Source organism: Neolamprologus multifasciatus, chromosome 13 (genome assembly GCF_963576455.1).
Source record: "Neolamprologus multifasciatus chromosome 13, fNeoMul1.2, whole genome shotgun sequence".
Lineage (NCBI taxonomy): Eukaryota > Metazoa > Chordata > Actinopteri > Cichliformes > Cichlidae > Neolamprologus > Neolamprologus multifasciatus.
Genome location: NC_140451.1, coordinates 920,241 through 941,132, shown reverse-complemented (window position 1 = coordinate 941,132; position 20,892 = coordinate 920,241). Strand labels below are relative to the sequence as shown.

At 42.2% G+C, this 20,892-nt stretch overlaps 1 protein-coding gene across 4 annotated transcripts; it reads right to left on the bottom strand.

Annotated features, from left to right (window-relative positions):
- Positions 1-20,436, bottom strand: eno4 (enolase 4). Of its 4 annotated transcripts, XM_085183215.1 has the most exons (14): positions 19,918-20,106; positions 16,212-16,340; positions 12,770-12,927; positions 12,378-12,493; positions 9,935-10,101; positions 9,738-9,860; positions 9,473-9,541; positions 7,893-8,057; positions 7,619-7,744; positions 7,326-7,500; positions 4,080-4,141; positions 1,251-1,368; positions 662-737; positions 1-572 (listed from the first exon to the last, which is right to left on the bottom strand). In XM_085183215.1, the coding sequence occupies exons 1-14, from the start codon at positions 20,083-20,085 to the stop codon at positions 533-535; spliced, it is 1,692 nt and encodes a 563-aa protein (XP_085039341.1). In that variant the 5' UTR covers positions 20,086-20,106; the 3' UTR covers positions 1-532. The 4 variants fall into 4 exon arrangements, with proteins under 4 accessions (XP_085039341.1, XP_085039340.1, XP_085039342.1 ...); XM_085183214.1 differs by having other exon boundaries at positions 1-737; positions 19,918-20,105; XM_085183216.1 differs by lacking the exon at positions 16,212-16,340 and having other exon boundaries at positions 1-737; positions 19,918-20,107.
- Positions 20,437-20,892: the final 456 nt, after the last annotated feature.

Below are 20,892 nucleotides of genomic sequence, written 5' to 3'. Positions count from 1 at the left end.
TTCTGGGCCACGCGTGATTGTTTTCTCTTTTATTTGCTGAAAAATGCAAACACTGAATACACACTGACACTGAGTCAAAATCTAATTTCATCCCATTTCCAACATTTACAGAAAACTTGACCTCTGACCTTGAGGTCACTGAGACACAAACCTGTCTGAGATTGTTAGTACACACACCTGACACTGATGACAACACCCCCTCATTCCTTTACTGCTGAGGAGTAAACATACAAACGTTTCCTTCAAACACCATCCAGCAGATTGAGCAAAGATATAAAAGCTTCCATGTGCACTTGTTCGGGGCTTGAACTGGCTTGAACTTAAAATCGTTCTGGTTTTTATTTCAAATTAAAATGACATCATTGTACACAGCACTGTGTGTGATTTCCTCCGAAACTCAAAATGTGAATATATTTGATGTTTTTCTTGACAAGAACTCACATTTCAAACTGTTAGAGACACTTTTTTCAGAGCTGTAAACACAGCAGAGCTCATACAATGGTGACCCTGGATCGATCCACAACGGTTATAATCACCTCAGCAGATTATTACAGGTGGTGTTAACTGCAAAACTGAATTGTGAAAGGTAAATATATTATCATGAAGACACGTTCAAAGATCTGTCTGAATCAGATGTGAGCTGTGTTCCTCCAATCCAGACCTCGCTGCCTCTGCGGTGCCTGAATGCTTATGTGGGCTGTCAGGGAACAGTGGAGGAGGGTGCTTCTCCTTAAAGACTGGATGAGACAAAATTAAATAAAGTGAATGTACAAAAGCTGGAGCGTAGACACCTACGACAACTGGATGGAAATAGCATTTGTGCGGCTGGGGAACGTTAACCCTTTCACTTCGTGTAGAATGAACACAAACATTAAACACAGATAAACATGCTGAATAATGCCGGCTTGTGGCAGCTGATTAGACAGACGTGTACTCATCTCTCATTAACCCTCTGCTGCCCCTGCCTGCTTTTTCAGAAATGATGGATGGGAAAGTATTTGTCCTTGTGTGTAATTAGGTGGCCAATTAACAGATCCAAGGTAGGGGGTTTTCACTCGTACACTCACACACACAAACACGCGTTTGTACAAGTCCTCACACACCGTGTCCTTTCATATCCAGCAGCAAGAGAGAGACGTGTTCCCAAACCCAGACACCACTACTACCGTTCTCTCTCTCTGGCTTTGTCTGGCCTTGTTTCTCTGTCCAGCCAAAGAAAAATCACAAGGAAGCCTGAGAAAAAAACCTACCAAGGATTCCCTGTTGGGCCAGTTCTTCTTCTATAGAAATCAGCCGGTTGTATTTAGTCATCCTCTCAGCCCCACTTAGACCTCCCAGTTTGACATAGTGCAGGCCCAGACCCACAGCCTGAACGAGAAGAAAAGCACAGTCTGAGACACAGCAATATTTCATCTATTTACACTGCTTGTTAATCAAAATAGATGAACAGTTCCACAGCAAACGGATGGACAGTCGGGTTATTAGTGACCCTTGTAAAGGTCCAGTTTTTTATCACTTGATATTTGATCTCGTTATCTTAATAAACAATCCTCCTTGCAATTGTTACCTGAGATACTACTCATTTCCATGAGTCTGCTTAAAGTGGAGTTCAGAGCAGCATCATACAATAAACAATAAAATGCAGTGTGTAGTCCAATGGCAGTCTCTGGTTTTTGTGCAGCCGACAAGGAAAGAATGGATTATCTTTTATTCTCTTATCTGCTTTTGTCATATTGTAATATGAGAATTCTGAGCTTAACCAAAGGAATTAACTGAATATCAAAAAACTCTTTTGTTCTCGTCATCATAGCAAACTGCATCTTTCTAACGTTCTCAAATACAACTGATGTTAATAATAAATTGTAACATGGTTACCTATATCCACCACTCTGGGATTAACACAACAATAACCAATCAAAACTTTGAAATAGACAACATTACCTGAATGCAAACACATAAATAGACGAAAACAAAGACAAAACTGGTATCTCCCCATGTATATATGTATATATATATATATATATATATATATACATGTATATATATATATATATATACATGTATATATATACATGTATATATATATATATATATATATGAAATGCCCCTGCAGTACCTGATTGTGGGCAAGGCATAGGTGTTGATAAGAAATGTTTGGAATCATGTATGATTTTCGTTCCACTTCTCACTTGTTCACCACTTTGTGTTGATCTTTCACGTGGAATTCCAATAAAATTGATTCATGTTTGTGGCTGTAATGTGACAAAATGTGGAAATGTTCAAGGGGGCCGAATACTTTTGCAAGCCACTGTATTGTGTAGATCAGCTGGTTAGTACTGGTGATGGTCACAGTAAGAATTGTCTGTAGACCTGCACTCCTATCATCTAGTAGATCTTCAGAGGGCACGACAAGTAATCTTGGTAAGTGGCTACGGGGGGCCCAGGTTTCAAGCTGGACCCTCAGGGCACTTGAGTAGGTCACTTGAGCAGTGCTGTTTAGCTCAGTGGGCAAGCAGTTGACCAAAGTCCACATAACCAGAGTACAGTGGTGTAGGTTCAAGCCTGACTGCAGAAACTGCATGGTGGTCTCAATTGTGGCCCCAGTTTCCCAACTGGTGGACTGCACATCAAGAGGCAAACAGTCCCCAGCAAAAGAAGTAGGCAGCCCTGGTGGGTTAGGGTGAGGGTGAGGGAATTTGTTTACTCCCTGGAGGCAAAAAGGTCGAACTCTGCTCTTACAAAGTGGCACCAGATCTGGTCGACCATCTGCGGATGGAGTCTCCGATCCCCTGGCCTGAGCCCAGGGGAGTGCCCCTGCCAGATAGGAATCTGGAAGTAGGCATACTTTAGCTTGATGGTGGCAAACCATCAGGCTTTGACAGCCTGCCTCACCCCCGGGTTCATCAGCATCTTGCATCTTAGGGGCTCAAGATATTGGTTAAGACCCCTTGAAATCCAAAATTGAGTGAAGTCTCCTGTCCCGCTTAAGAACTAAAAAGTAGTGGGGAAAGAACCCAGCTTGTCAGTTATCGGCATCCACTTCCTGTGTTGAACCTTTTCAAGAGGGCCAAGTTTTTCCCGCAGTATCTGGAATTGCTGGGGGTCGCTCACTGAGGAAAGGATCAAGATGGTCATTCAAGGTCTATGGAAGAACCGCAGGCATTAGCCCTCAGTCAAGGTAGACACCAACCAAAGGTCTGCCTCCAGAGCTGACCAAGTCAGTGCTGGGGAGACAGGGATGGGGCTGGTTGGCCTGGTCCGAGGGTAAGTCTGGGACTTCAGAAGCTGGCTGATGTGTGGAAGCCCTAGACCTTCTAGAACTGCTAGATCTCCTGGAGAGGCCCCTTGACACCTCCTTGGCACAGCAATGACTATCTTGAGCCTGCTGTAATAGTTCAGCTGCCTCCAGGCCAAACATCGCTGCAGGGTGAACAGGGAGTCAATAGTCTTGGTCACCTGTCAGAGCTGGGACTGAGACAGCCAATTTCCCCAATTCAAATCAATTTTAGTTTGAATAAAGCGATATTGATTCATTAAATCTCGAATCTATTTTTAAATATAATCTCAGGTTGTAGTGGATATCCCTGGACCTGCTCTCATTTACTCTTTTAGCTGTTTGGCAAGTTGTCGAAATAGTTTCCTGAGCTTTAAGATAGATATCCCCTTATTTGCACGTGACAAATAAAGGTATCTGATCTTAATTTATAATATCTGAAAAAAAAATGATAATGATTTGGAAATGCAGAAATATTGCCATCAAATGGAAATCATTCTAAGTGAGTCTGTGCTGATAAGCACAATACTTCTGAAACTGGTCAGTGCAATAGTGTGACTCAACTGGTTACCAGCTGGTTGCATTCTGGTTACACACAAAGCGAGGCTGCTGCTATCATTTTTCAGCTAAGGCACTGTCATGCAGAAATTCTGTCACTATTTGTAGACGAATATCTGTTTTAAATCTATGGGTATGGCTATACTTTTAATGTAAGTAGTTCATGTAAATTTCTGCTTAATGTGACACACATTGACACTGTTCGCCACCATGGCAGCATCACTCAGAAACCAGGAAGAAGACTTACTATATCTGACAAAGAATCCTCACTGCATGGCTCACTGCATGTAGTTCCCATCAACACAGAACCTGTATCCCAACAAGACACAAACAGACAGTTAGCTGTTACAGTAATGCACCATTGTGGCAATAATTTCCAATATTTTTATATACGTAGACTGTCAAACAGGTGTTACAACATTTGCTGGAAAATGTGAGAAATGTGAATTTCACATGGAAACAGGCTCCTTCTTGGGCTTCATTACTGAGCAGGGGAACATCAAACCAGACCCAGTGAAGGTCCGACGAGTACTCGACTGGTCCAAACCCCCAGGTTGGAAGCAGCTCCAATGCTTTTTGGGTTTAACTAACTTTTATCGCAGCTTCATCTGGAATATCAGTAAGATCGTCTAATATCTCACTCACCTCTCCCAAGGTTCCCTTTCAGTGGGATCAGTCTTCTTAGGCTGCTTTTAATCACCTCGCAGCAGTATGAAGGTACTGGTGGTTGCATCCTTTTGCTTACTTCTTTCGTGAATTCAATGTGGAGGATAGAGAACTCCTCCTCATCAAGTTAGCCCTGGCATCACCGGCTCGAGGGAACGCCCCAACCATTCATAGTCTGGACTGATCACAAGGACCTGGCGTATCTTCAAACTGCAAAACGGATGAGTGCCCATCAAGCCAGGTGGGCACTGTTTTTCACCCATTTTCAGTTCTCTATCACCTACAGGCCTGGCTCACGGGATGTCAAGCCCGACACACTGTCTCAGCAGTTTTCTTCCTCAGAAGACGTTCTGAAGGAGTCCTCAGTCTTCCTCATGTTATCGGAGCTGTTACATGGGGGATAAAGTCCACAGTTTGTGAGGCACAGTGCAACAAACCTGATCCCAGAACCAGGCCGCCCGAGTGGCTCTACGTTTCAACCCTGGTCCAGTCCTGAGTTCTCCAGTGGGACCACACGGCGAGGTTCACCTGGCATCTAGGCATCAATCAGACCATCTCTTTCCTGGAACGCCTGGTGGCCTACACTTGGCATACCAGGGAGCATATTTTAGCTTGCTCTACTTGAGCTCAAAATAAGGCTCAAACCTTTCCTTTTGCAGGCCTACTTCGACCTCTGCCGACCTCCGGACGACCATGGTCTCAGATCGCACTTGATTTTATGACAGGCCTCCTCCTTCTGCAGGAAATATGGTAATTCTGACTATTGTTGTCCAATTCTCAAAACTAGCACATTTCGTGGCTTTTCCTAACAACAGAAACCACCCACATCCTTACCAAACCTGTCTTTCAACTTCACGCGATCCCCTTGGACATCGTATCAGACCCGGGACAAGTTCAACTCTAGAGTTTGGAAAGGGTTCTGTCTGGCATTCGGAGCCAAGGTTAGTTTGTCTTCAGGATTTCACCTGTAGACTACTGGCCAAACCGAATGTACCTACCAGGAGTTGGAGGCAGCACTTCACTGTCTCACCTCCACCAAACAGAGCACCTGGAGTTCTTACCTCACTTGCATTGAATATGCCCATATTAGCCTCACGTCTTCTGCTGTCGCATCACAGGGCTACCAACGGCGGCTGTTCCCAACAGTCGAGAGTGAGCGTATGGTTCCTTCTGTTCAACATCATCTACGCAGGTACCGCCACATCTGGAGAGCCACCTGAGCTGCCCAATGGAAAACCGATGGACTGCTTTCAGCGCAGTACGTTCCAGTCTGAATCAAGTCCAGGAAACTGGCTCCCAACTTCAATGGGCAGTTTGAGATTGACTCCATGGTCAACCTTGTCTCAGTCTAGTTGAAGCGTCCTCGGAGCATGCACAGAAATACTCTTTTCCATGTGTCTCAGCTCAACCCTTACATGTCGGTGATGTTCTTCATTGGATCGTTGTACTTACCTCAACCTTCCTGGAACCCTTCTTGTTTCCTGTGGACCCTGTTGGATGAACGTGAGCGTGAGTGGATTTCAGTGTGGAGTGAGTCTGTGAGCGTGTGAGTCACAGAATGTGTGAAGAGGAGTGTAGACGTGTTACCCTTGCCCTGAACATCCTCTGGATGCCCTGGACCTCCCCTGGATGCCCTGGACCTCCCCTGGATGCCCTGAACATCCCCTGGATGCCCTGGACCTCCCCTGGATGCCCTGGACCTCCCCTGGATGCCCTGGACCTCCCCTGGATGCCCTGGACCTCCCCTGGATGCCCTGGACCTCCCCTGGATGCCCTGGACCTCCCCTGGATGCCCTGGACCTCCCCTGGATGCCCTGGACCTCCCCGGGATGCCCTGGACCTCCCCTGGATGCCCTGGACCTCCCCTAGATGCCCTGGACCTCCCCTGGATGCCCTGGACCTCCCCTGGATGCCCTGGACCTCCCCTGGATGCCCTGAACATCCTCTGGATGCCCTGGACCTCCCCTGGATGCCCTGAACATCCTCTGGATGCCCTGGACCTCCCCTGGATGCCCTGGACCTCCCCTGGATGCCCTGAACATCCTCTGGATGCCCTGGACCTCCCCTGGATGCCCTGGACCTCCCCTGGATGCCCTGAACATCCCCTGGATGCCCTGGACATCCCCTGGATGCCCTGGATCCCTTGGAGCCGTGATCCTTCATCACTGTACATATGTATATATCTTACCTGGTGGCTCTGTAAAGAAACCTTCCTTTACCTGTATGACTCAGAGTCCAGCCTGACCAGCTGTGACAGCAGGATTAGACCACTGTGAGATTGGTTAGTTTTACCCTTCTGATGATGTACAGGCGTTTTATTTAATCCAATCCTCATTTAGAAAGATGCAATATTGGGTCATAGCTGTGCATGTGGAATTACACCAAGAAGCATGTAGTATGTAGTATTTTACATGTATGTTAGATGTTGAAAGAGAGAATATGTTGGATCAGTTCTTTTTGCAACAAGTTACTGTATATTACTCAGTTTGGAGTGTAAGAGAGTAAGGTCAGCAAACTTTTAAGAGTGAACCTGAGATGAACATCACTGTCTGCTGTGTGTAAATGTGTACCAGATGCATTGTACCATTAATTATACAGGTTACGGAAGAAATCATTGACTGTTGAAGAGGAAGCATAAGGAATACTCCTATTGCAAACATTTTATTTTTGCAACTAACTGAGTTGCTCACTGTTACTTGGACCTGATGTAACTGGTAAATGGACTGGTTCTTACATAGTGCTTTTCTACTCTACCTGACCATTCATTGCACTTTATGCAGTTTGCTTCATTCATCCATGTGCCATCTTTCTCTTCTCCAGCTGTTACCTTGTTGCTCTGATGTCATGTGGATCAAGTCACTGACTGTTGTCTCATTGATATGTTTTAAGATATGGCCTCTGACTCCAGGAAGGGGAGGTCCCTGTGACTTGTAGGAGACATCAGAGAGCAGTGAACACGAGTTTCCAATCATACTGCTCAGCTTCTCCCACTGGTCTCTGTCCTTATGAATTAACAGACACAGGAACATGAATACACAGCAATCATGAACATTTTGTTGACAGCAAAACTATATTTAGAGAAGACACAGAAAGAGTCCAAGATTTACTAGCCTTGCTTACCTCTTTCCTAAATGGGTCTATTAAAGCCACCACTGCTGGGTATTTGCTGATGAGGGTTTGGTACAGGTCGACTAACTCATCGGGCGATTTCAGAACTCCAGTTGCAACTTCATACTTCCCCTTAGACTACAAGAGAGAATCCAGCAAGAAGACGATAAATCTTGTTGTTTTTTTAAACTGATATGCTTATGGTGTATTTGCTTTGAAAAAGTTCACAAGAACATGTCAACACATTATTTTCCATAAAGTGTTTGACTATTTTTGGTGAACTTACAGGGTCCAGGAGCTCATGAGCAGCACAGTTCAAAGCTAAATGGATCTGTGTGCCCAGTGGAACTCCAAGGTTGGTGCAGGCTTCAGCGATCAGATCCAGAGGCTGCTCGGCTCGCTCGTGGCTTACAGCCAGGGCCCCGCTGTCACATACAAATGCTTCGCTGGCCTTGGAACAAGCACATGGTTCACACAAGTAACTATTATATATACAATAACACCTGTGAGACACTTTATTGGGTGCACCTACTCAGTAAAGCTAATCAGTGGAACAAACGCGCTGCATTTAGGCATGTAAACATGGTGAGGAGAACTTGCTATGGTTGGAATAGAGACAAAAGCTGATTTTATTGAATTTCAACATGGCATGACTTTTGGTGCAGACAATCTGGGGAAGAAGAAAGAAGAAGAAAAAACATCCAATGCAGCTCTTCTTTGGATGAACATGGCTTGTAGATGGCAGAGGCCAGAAAGAACAGCCAGGTTAAAGCAGGAACTATAATTAGCCACTTACTAAACAATTGTAAGCAGATAATCACTACATGTCTGAATTCAAAACAAGTGGAGCAGAGGATGAAGAGTGAAGCTGCAGTGAGCAAGGTGCTCATCAAAATTAGACTAGATCATCCTAATATTTCATTTTAAAATTTTAGTTCTAACCTTTAGGGCCGTACATGGTCAGGCTCCTCAATATTTATCTGACCTGCTGAAACCACATACATCTTCTCGGGCTTTAAGGTCATTAGATCAGAGACTGCTGGTGGTACCGCGCACTCGTTTTAAAACTCGTGATCGGGCCTTTCAGGTTGTGTCTGTCTCTTCGCTGCACGGACTCCATTGATTCGTTTAAGAAACAGCTGAAGACATTTTTATTTAGAAAAGCATTTGATGAATTTCTTCTTATGCTGTTTTTATAGTTTTATTGTTTTACATTGTTTTATTTACTGTTATATTGTTTTTATATTCCCATTTCCTGTGTTGTAAAGCACTTTGTGATTTTTATCTGTGAAAAGCGCTATATAAATAAATTTTACTTACTAACTAATATAGACTAAAACTTCTGACTTGCTTTCAGCACCTTACTGAAAAATAAATGAAATAACTGTGAAGGCAGAAGGCGGTCCAACCCAACCTGCTACTTGTAAAGTGACAATGTTGGTGAAAGTATGTTTTTGTTTAGATGTTTTTGCTGCAAAGTAGCTTAGCTGAAGCTACATGTGGATGACAATAGACAAGTTTAAATTAATACTGTATATCTGAATGAGATAGTCCTCATCACAAGGTTATTAGAAGCCAAGAGTGTCAAACTCCCACTTTGCTGTTTTTAGATGTAGGGCTCAGTCAGCAGGGCTGAAAATAAAATGCAAACCATTCAAAGGTAAATAGAGGAATCGTTTAAGAAGCGTTTTAGACCTTTAGATAAGCACAGATACATTAATTTAAAATTTAACAATGAACACTGAATACAATTCTCTGTTATATTTTTCAGGAAATCTCTGAATCCTGCCGCCGTGTGCGTTCCCTCATACAATCTGCTGAATTCAGTGCCTGCTCTTAAAATTAATAAACAGCAATGTCCCTCACCCCGCCATTGGTTAAAGTTTCCATTATTCTCATCATCTCCTTCTGTACCTCAAGAGCCATTGTGATGATCTGTGGAAGAAGGTCAGACTTCAGTATGTTTTATAAACTATAGAGTGAAAAATGGAGAATATAAAGAAACCAAGGTGACTTCCTAATAATCTACTGCATCAAGACAGCAAAAGAGGAAACACGCAGATCTACACACTAACTGTGAGCTAGTCTATGGACAACAGGGAGAAGTAAGCCAAAGGTTTCAGTTTTGTACTTGTTTGACTTGTTGTCCCACTTTGGGGATCAGGATCACTTCCTCCAGTAAATTCAGTTTTCCCGGCGAGGTCTTGCCACAGCTGAGCAATGTCACCAAGGAAACAGGGATGTGAAACGGAGGCTGAACAAAACGAATGATATTATTATATGTTGTTTCCAGCATCGAACATCCAGTATGTGTTTTCATTATCAAACCTCCTGGTTCCTCAGAGCTGCTACGTATTCGTACAGATGGACGCCCTGTATCTGTGCCCCAGTTTTGGCCACAGCCAGTGACACTGAGCCAACAGCCAAGCTTCCACGTAGAACTGGCTGTTGTGGTTCCGCTGCAGGAAGCGGCTTTTCCACGGTGCTCTTTTTACCTGTCATATAATAAAAATCCCAAAAGAGTTTGGAGCATATTTCTAGCTTGTAACAGAGAAAAAAACCTAAGATTAATCAGAGAAAGAACCTGAACCTCCACAAGAGAAACAGTGAGAAGTAAAACTTCCAGTCTTGTTTTGAACTCTTTCACAGTTTCTTTGTTTTTAATCTGACCACAGTGGTGATTTTATACAGTTTTTATATTGAAAGTTTTAATTTTAGGGTAATGCTTCAATAATAATAAGACCCCAGAATTGATTCAAGATGGCTCAAAAGGTGCAGGACTACGAGAACTTTGATTTTACTGATCGCTCACAAACTCTTGTTTACACTAACAGAAAGCTTGAGCACACAGTCAAAGTTTGCAGGAGGACAGGAGGAGGTCATGCAAAGGGTGGATGACATGAAGATAAATGATTCCCTGTGGTGACCAAAAAAGGCAAGGCAGCCAAAACAAGAAGAAAAACTGTGTGAGATATTACGAATTATTAGTTTTGTATTAAACTGAATGTTGTGAAGCAAAGAGCAGAGAGCTGGAGGGAGACATCACAGCGATTAACAGGATGGAAATAAATCCATCTCAGATTTGTGTCCTCTCCTAACAGCAAACACAACACCATCAAACCTTTTCACTTACTGCCTCATAAAGAGTGCCAGTCTATCTAATGGTGAAAGGAAAGCTATCGGATAACAACAACGTCAAAATATTTGAAGTAGGAGTGGGTTTAAAAAACAATTTTAGTGTCAATAAAGCGACATCGATTGATTCAATCCTGAATCGATTTTAAATATAAACGTATTTTACCAGACATGTCACAGCTGCAGGTTTCATCACTCTGACCAAAATTCACTGAACCAGCAGCAAAAGAAGCTCAAACTGCGCTTCACGTTTGATAAACAGCGTCATGAACTCCCTCTGACTTTGGCTGATTTTTGCTTCCACCACCATAAAATCTCACTTCCTGCACAGCTCTCTCTCTCAGTTTACCATCAAACCTCTGTTTCCTGCATTATTCATTGCCATTACGCACCAGTCTGCTGCTGTGTGCAGCGCTGCTGGCCACATTTTTCAAAAATGACCTCCGACAACAAAGTCTGATTTCTGCTGTTTAACAGCAAAGACGTGTAAACTGTTACAAATGATTGCTCAGCTGTGTCTGTAATCAAACCTTAATAACTCTGCTTCACTTCAGCAGCATCAGGTCATGTTCAATTCAATTCAATTTTATTTATATAGCGCCAAATCACAACAAAAGTCGCCTCAAGGCGCTTCATAGATACAGAGAAAACCCAACAATGTTCACATGTTGATTCATGGTTTTCTTACCTGCTATAAAAAGCCAGGCCAGGAAAATCTCCTTCATGCTTTTCTGTTTTATCCTCAGTTACTTTGACACAAAGGCCTCTGCTGTGATGCTCACACCTCTAAGTCTCACTGTAGCTGCCGTCATAGGCAACTCTCGCATTTAAGTTCATTTTATTAGATATGTAAGGTTGAAACAATTAGTAGTTGAAATATTAAGAAATAAGAAATAAATAAATAGTAATTCATGTTTTGTTCATTAGATTTATATGTTTAAATGTGTTATTTGTGCTAATTGTGCAATTAGATAGGAACCTTTTCTATAGTTCCGTCTGTTGTTGCTAAGAGGGTATTTTTTGGCTGGCACACTCAGCAAGCTAATTGAGAGACGAGCCACGAGGTTTGCACGTCTACAGTAAGATAAATAAAAGAGTGCCTTTTTTGGACCTCCCCACGACGTAAGGATTAAAGTTTTATTCCCTTTGAGTGAGGCCGATGAGGTAAATGTTTTCTTTTGTTTATTATCGTTGTATGTAAATACGCTAGTGTTGCGTGATATTCGAGTGCAATTACCGCAGTGTGAAGTGTAATGTGTATTTTATTGATCCTTTTGTTGGAATGTTTCGTTATATATAATGCTTAAGGGCTTTATTAAGAATATTCATTTAAGTTTGTATTTCTTTTTAGTTCTGACGGCATTGTATCGGCTGTGGTTGGACATCATTACATGTTAAGGCATGTCGAAGAATCCTCCTGTCCGAAATAAATGTCAGTTAAAACGCAAAGAACAAGTTGAGCTTTATTACGACTCGAGGGGAGTAACACTCACAGTGTCAGCTTTGTTTTATACACATGTATATGCAGTAAATGTATATATATATATATATATATATATATATATATATATATATATATATATACATTTGATGACTAAAGACAGAAAGCTCAGGGCAGGACTTACGACTCACTCACCTTTATTAATGCTCTTCTTCTCTTTAGTCTGTGGAGGAGATGAAGAGGGAATCACTTCAGGCCTCTCCCTGTCCCGGACCTCTTTTTCCTCCAGACAGCGCTCCTTAAAGAAAGTGCTACATCATTTCAGATGAGCAAATAAAAATGGTTTAATCAACGTAACAATCCCTGACAAGCCAGATTCCTAAGGAAGATGTAGCGTGAATGTCAGTAGACTGCTGTAAAACCTCCCAGTTCATGTCCATGATCCTGGCTTCAGTGGCCACTTCAGGACAGATGTGTTAAATGGTTTTTGTGACTGAACATGATATGACACGTGTTCCTTAAGGTGACAAATAGCACTGAAAAATACTACTAATGAAGTACTACTAATAAGTAGTATTAGGTGCTACCTGAGTATATGGTCGATTTTTAACTGGTCACAAGGATCTCGGTCTCTCAGCATGCTGTTCAGAGGCTCATTGATCCACAGCACAGCAGCCATCACGTGCTCAGTCCTCTCTTGACTCTCAGGGACCAAGTGGCTCGAAACAGCAGCTGATGACATGCTCTACACACCACAAACATGAAGGACACCTTCAGAAGGGTGAAAAAGGTGATTTACTAGTACAAGGTAAAAGTTCTTATGTTGCAGGGTATTTACCTCTCAGTATGAAGTGCCAGGAAATGACATCATCTACCTTTGCTTGTCGTTAGGTGACATATAAAATGTAAATGAACTATATGGCTGATTAGCAAAAGGCGCTGCTGTTCTCTTGCACGACAGATTTTTGCAACTCTCTTATCTCTTTTTTCACTTCTAAAATCTCAGACATTCACCGTCAACTTAACTCTGTAGGAGCTCCTGACTCTGACGTAGACTTCCTGGTTCCCCCACTGTCTTCCTGTTTTCAAGCTTTACTCTTCCCTCCATAACTGACGTATCTATCTCATTAAAAAATCGAAGTCGTCCACCTGTCACCTTGACCCTCTCCCCACTGCGTTAGTTAAAGCCTGTCTTCCCTCGTTAGCTCCTCTCATAACCAATAATATTCATTCCTCCCTGAACACTGGAATTGTTCCTGAAGCACTGAAAAAGGCTTCTGTTATCCCAACTCTCAAAAAGCCTGGTGCAGACCCCAATAACTTTGACCATCTTCGCCCTATATCAAATCTCCCCTTCATTTCAAACATTCTTGAAAAAGTTGTCGCCGCCCAGCTTCATTTATCTCAATGACCATAATCTCTATGAACAATTTCAATCTGGTTTCCGCCCCAATCATAGCACAGAAACTGCTCTGTTAAGGATTACCAATGACCTTCTGATGGCAGCTGATTCTGGTCTCCTATCCATCCTCATCCTTCTGGATCTTAGTGCGGCGTTTGATACCATGGATAGCTTCCATTGGTATTAGTCACACCCCCCTTGCCTGGTTTAACTCCTATCTCTCAGACCGCACTCAGTTTATCCAACTTAAATCCCATTCTTCAACACTATCCTGTTTCTGCAGGTGTGCCCCAGGGTTCAGTATTGGGGCCTCTTTTATTCATTATTTACATGCTTCCTCTTGGTCATATATTCCGAAAATATAATATAAACTTTCACTGTTATGCCGATGACACCCAGCTCTACCTTTCTTCTAAACCCAATTCATCCCTCCCACCTACCTCCCTCTCAGACTGTCTTATTGAGATTAGATCCTGGTTCTCCTCCAATTTCCTCAAACTCAACAGTAATAAAACTGAAGTTTTACTTGTTGGTACACCATCTATCCTAACCAAATCCCACAGCTTTTCCATTAACATTGAAAATTCTCCCACCCTTCCCTCCCCTCAGGGTAAGAGTTTGGGTGTCATACTTGATAATACTCTCTCATTCCAGTCTCACATTAATTACATAACCCCGTCTGCTTACTTCCACTTACGTAATATTAACCGACTCCGCCCCTTCCTTCCTCCCCACGCTGCTGCCGTCCTCGTCCATAGTCTTATTACGTCCTGTATTGATTACTGTAATTCCCTCCTATTTGGTCTCCCTAAAAGGTCCCTTCATAAACTCCAACTTCTCCAAAACTCTGCAGCTCGGGTCATAACTTGCACTCCGTTAAGAGACTCCGTCATATTACAACAGCTCTTCAGCAGCTTCACTGGCTGCCGGTAGAAACCAGGATAAACTTTAAAATCTTACTTCTTACATACAAGTGTGTCCATAAATCTGCTCCTGCATATTTGTGTGAGCTGCTCCATATCACCACTGTTTCCCGCCCTCTCAGATCCTCATCTTACTGTTGCGTCCTCACGCCTCATCACTATGGGGAGCAGAGCTTTCAGTCGCTCTGCTCCCTGGCTCTGGAGCTCTCTTCCTCCTGCACTAAGAAATATTGACACCCTTTCCGTATTTAAGTCACAGCTCAAAACACACCTGTTTAAACTGGCTTATTCGCTTTAATGCTGATTTTATCTGTTGTCATGCTCTGTTTTGTAATTTTAACTTATTTTATGTATTTTATGACTATTGTTCCTTTTATTAATTGTGTTTTTTGTAAGGTGACCTTGGGTTCCTGAAAGGCGCCCTCGAATAAAATGCATTATTATCATTATTATTAAAAAATCCTCCTGACTAAGGTTATGTTAGTGCACAAGCATACAAAGCTTGATGACAAGAATAGGCCCTCAGGTCTGGGGACTGAGCTGAGCAGGGTGCAGCACCACCCAAGTGAAGCTGGAGGCCCACGTCGAGCAGAGCAACACCAGGTGGAAGAGAGCTGCTGAGGTGGGCAGCACTGACGCGAGCACGTGAGTGAAGGACTTCTTCAGTAGGACTGGTTCACAGCGCACAGCCTGGCATCCAACAACAACAGTTACTTTGTAAATTAGGTTTTATTTGACTCTGTTTTGTCTAATATGGAACGACCAAAGTGTTTCTATTTTATTTGTATTTATTCAATAAAACCTAACATTTCATCAATGCTCTCCTAACATATACTTGGAGTGCAGAGTGATCATACCTATGGAGAAATTGCTGCGCCTGCACAATCACCTCTACCTGCGCTGCCTCCAGCAGTGTGGTGTTAGGGTTCATATCATTTCAACCATTTCATTTCTCCTCATAGGAGGAACGAGGCTGCAGGTTAGCCATGTGGGTAACATTCAGTGTTTGGGTACACTGAGATGTACTGCTGTATTAACCAGCACCAGTGCAGTTTAGATGAATGTCAGACTTTCCAGCACTATCACACAATCAATTCCTCTTAGGTCAAGTCAAGTGGCTTTATTGTCATTCCAACCGTGTGCAGTGGCACACAGCACACCATGCTACATGTGCTACATGTGACAGACAGCCTGCACAAGTGCAAAAACCAAAACAAAGACAGTGCAACACCAGACAGAACAGACGGTGCAAGAGATGGTGGCCACGAGTGCGACCCCTCAGACATTTAGTAGATCCATGTTTGAAAATCCTACCTGATTTCCTTCTTCAGTTATCACAATTACAAGATTTTTGGAAAACTTGACCTCTGACAGTCAAGGTGACTAAAACTGAAACGTGTCTGAGATTTTTAAGCGATGCCTCTGTGGTATGAATTTCAAAACTCCAAGGCGCCTTGTTATCGAGTTATCAGGGCCAGCTGGCAGGGTGACAGCCTGGCTGAGGGTCATCTTATCTGTTCACTAAACTGAGAGCTGATTTAAGGTCGTACATCGTAGCCAAACAAACCCTGCTCCTGCACTAATGAATGTTCTTCAACCCTGTGGCTTGTTCTCCAAACTCATCCATATAACATCCAGCCACAGTCACATAAGAACGCTCCGAGTTCACCAGTTAAAGGCCACAATGGGACAAATGGCTTTTACCTTCTCCTTGTTGTGAACAACACAGTAGACCTCTGCCTCAACAGAAAGTCGTCCTCTCGCGTCATAAACCTGCCGTCCCGTCACTCTGCTGATTCTCGGTGGTGCCGCGAGGTTTGCAAAGTAATCCGCCTGAAGGGATGGTTATGGTTAAAAACACCTCGCAGTATCTGAGTGACGTTATTCAACGACTTCTGTGTCCTCCTTACCATCAATGACAGTATGGTTCAGCAGTTACAGAGTAAATACAACATGTGTAGAAAACATTAAAAACACATTTTATTTACATTTTAAATTCACCTGTGAAAGCAGCAGCATGTGCTGACCAGTGGCCACACGCTCACAGCCAAGGACGTGCACACAAAATAAATCATGTAGCCAAACTGCAATTCTTGTTGCATGTTTTTACAGAACCAGATATATATATACAAATATGTGCAAGAACGCACATGAAGCCACATTACTGATGTTAGCAGGTAGAAACAGCAGACTGTTTGTGACTGCTCGTTATCATACACTGACGTTTGGTTTGGGGAAGATTACCTGTGAGGTGATAATGAATATTTACATGTGTTTTCTTATGAATACACTGAGGCTTCAGTGGCTTCAGCTTGATCTACACACTGAGTCTCCACTGTGGTGGTCTACATGCCCTTCAAAGCCAACAGCACAAAAACGTCTGACAACTTGGAAGTTCTGTGGGGAATGACCAAAGCTGACAGCTGCAGATATCACCGTCACAACCTTTGACCTCGTTCGTAAAGCTTACTGCTCCACAGCAGAGCACTGAACAAACCGTGGAGTGTTTGCAGTAACCTTATTAATCCTGTCATGTGCCGTGGCACAGTCATCAGCACAAGGCACCTTTCAAATTCTTTTTAAATTTTAAATATGTTCACATTGTCTATTGTTATTTAACTCACTTAATGTACAGAATTCACCTGCTTGCTGCATACATGCTACTACTGCACATTCACCTGATGCATATCATATATAATGCTCTTCCTCTCCCCCCTTTTGCACAAGTCAAGGAGCGTGTCAGGTTACATTTCACTGCGTGTTATACTTGTATGACTATTAGGGCTGCCACAAACGATTATTCTGATAGTCGACTAGTCACCGATTATTTTTGCGATTAGTCGACTAATCAGATCATCATCCATTGGACGTAAAACGTACAGCTTATTGCACCAGCAGCATCTGCTCTTATATAACTATCATTAGCTTACAGCTTGAAGTGTTTAAGGTATGTGCTAACTAAAAATAAAGACAAGATGATAGTTTATTAAATTTTAGTGAAGTTTGCAGATTGTTTCGGTGAAGTTTAATAAACTCCTTGCTATCTAAAATATAACAGGACACCGGAGTAAATTCTCAGCATCTCACACTTCTGATAATCAGCTGTCTGCTTGACGTTTATTCAGCTGTGTAAAAACTATAACTTTATCTCAGCCAAACCGATTTACTCAGGAACAAATAAAATACTGAAAAAAGCCAAACAATAACATTTTTAAGTTATCTAAGTGACTTATATATCATGTTTAACCTGAGTAGCGAAAGACGGCGGTGGGTTTGAAAACGATTAGCCGGGAGTCCGGTGTTCTCACGGCTCTAGTTAGCCTAGCCCCCGGCTAGCTATCGAGCTAGTGGCTAACAGACGTCTCCGAAAACGTCGGAGCGCTTTTGAAAATATGTGGTGTCTTGATAAACTGAGCAGATATTTGAGGTTTACACAGCTACATTCTCGCCTGAAAATATGTTAAACGTTTATTTTGTGACCCAGAAAGAATAATAAGAGTAATATTAAAACTAACTAGCTGCCGCCATTGTTGGAAACTGAGCTGGGCTGCGCTATGAATTCTGGGACACAGCTTCTTCTTCTTCGGGGTTTAACAGCAGCTGGCATCCTTGTACATGCAGTGCTGCCATCTTCTGTTTCAGTCCGTTATTACACTCTTAAATCCTACTACTTATTCCTGCGGCTTTTGGGATCTTACAAAGCTTCAAACGACGCGTCGACGTTTAAATCAGTCGTTGACGATTTTGATAGTCGCCGTAATCGTGACTAGTCGACTAATCGTGGCAGCCCTAATGACTATGCATGTGATGAATAAAGAATCTTGATATCAAATGAACATTTATGACAGGACGTGCTTTTTGAGATCTAACAGCATGAAAACAGCAGAGGAAACGGGCGAACACTGTCATTCCAAACTATATTTGTGCTCATGATGTTTGTTGTGTTTCCACTTTGGTTCTTTCAGGTGTGCGATGTGGTTTCCAGCGTGCTGCTGTTAAATGGCCACCATGAATCACACTCGTGTAGAGATTAATGAGTCCTTGTTGTTGTTCATTTGTTGGTGCTGAAATATTAACACTGTGAGATATACATGTATAGTTTAAAACCGTCATGACACGGAAAAATGAAGTGTTTTCACAATGACCGCATCAAACGTGCTCAATGAGTTGTCACGGGCTAATGGCCGTGCCCAGGCTGACCGTCCTTTCTCTTAGACTGAACATGATTTACAGAATCACATCATGTTCCATTCAATGTAACGTGAAAGTAGTGAAAGAACAACTATAATCTCATCAGAGAACACAACAAAGAAGCCTTTGGACACTTGAGTACTAGTGTCTGTTTTCATGTTAGCCTTACACTACAATAAAACTGAGATTTCTGCCTTTTAACACATAATGTCAATAAGCCAATACACACTGACATCTTCTAAGTTTGCATACACTGCATTTAATTTAACACTTGTTAGCCAGGAGCTAGCCAGTTAATTACTGTGTATTCAACATAGCATAACTTGTAAGTCCTCAGTTCGTCTTATAGCTCACAGGGTTTCTTTAGAGGACTAGGTTTGTTAAGTAAAGACGAGTAAACATAATTTGCTGCAAGCTGCAGCACCTTTGCCTGTGGACAATCTCTGAGCTTCTGCACTGATGTATCATTTAAAAGGCAGTAAAAACACACCGACTGTACACTCGAGGCCTCACCTGGTTGCAGGAGTTGCATCACCAAGTATATTTGCAAAATTAGAAAAATTGAGTGGTGCACAACTGAGCAGCATGACACCAGTGTGTCACCAGTGGCTGTTAATATTAATGGGTAGGCTGAATCAAAAAGTGGGTCAATAGACTCCCATGTTCAAATGGCAAATGTTACAACCTAAAAAACACCTTCATGTTATTGGTATTTGAAGCCTGGTACAAAAACAGATCGGGCCTCTGAAAGAGATATTTCTTCTTTCGTCTTAGAGGCTACTGGAGTTAAGGGCACAGCTGCTTCCACTGACTATCGAGCAGCCAGTTAACAGCTGTTGCTGTCTGCTTCCCAATAGTGGGAAGAGTACTGACTCTCAACATGATTCCCACCAGTGACAAAATATTTCAACATAGTGCTAAAAATCCAACTTTCTGAATCGGTGTGTTTACTGAAATAGTCACTCAAACGTCACTAAGAACTAACTGATTCATGCGTCACAGGTGACGTCAGGTGGCTGGGGCCATCTTTTATGTACAGTCGTTTTGTTTGCTGGTTGTGATGACTGTGACACACCGTCACGCTGCTGTGACAAACAGAACCTCATATGTGCTTAAAAACAGGAAATGCCTTCAACGGAAGAACAATAAATACACTTCAAACCACCTTCTGTTTCTGTTTTCTAACCTCACAGGGACAGAAAGAGGCTCACAGTCCTACCAGGTAGCCATGCTGGTCCGCGGGCCGGCGGAGGAAGAGCTGGTGTAGGGCTCGCTCCATGTCCTGGGGGACTCTGCTCACTCGATAAAACTCCGCGGCGGCGGTTTTCATTTCGTCAAAGTCGCGCTTCTCTTCGCAAACACGTTTACTAAACGCTCGGTGAGACATTTTCGAGCCTCTGTCTCTGCGCGGTTTGTGGTTGTTGTTACCATAGAAACGTTGTGTTCACGTGACAACTGCAGGCCAGGTTTTTGCATTTCTTTCAGTTAGACGGAATAACCGGTTAGCGTGGATTAAACTTGGAGATGTTTCCCCGTGACAGTGTTTATCTGTGTGAGCTCGTCCCGTTCCTGCAGACCGGGGACCCCTCATCAATTAGTTAATGATTACTTTGTGTCCCCACTGTAACAATATACAGCTGTACACTAATATTGTGTTATCATGTCTTATACACCGCAGTCACGCAGGTTACAGATGCTGTGCAGTTTGTGCATTTCAGCGTGAGACCAGAACAATTTACAAATCTGTGTAGTTCAATATCTGACAATAACTGACACTGACAAATACAAACGTGATTTGGGAGATTTTCAAGTGTCAATTTAAATTTTTCAGTTTTATTGATGGAGGGCAAAATCACAACAACACTCACCTCAAGCCCCTAATTCCATGACGGGCTAATCTATTATTATTATTATTATTATTATTATTATTATTATTATTATTATTATTATTATTATTATTGTTATTATTATTATTATTATTATTATTATTATTATTATTATTATTATTATTATTATTATTATTGTTAATATTATTATCATTATTATTATTATTATTATTGTTAATATTATTATTATTATTATTATTATTATTATTATTATTGTTATTATTATTATTATTATTATTATTGTTAATATTATTATCATTATTATTATTATTATTATTGTTATTATTATTATTATTATTATTATTATT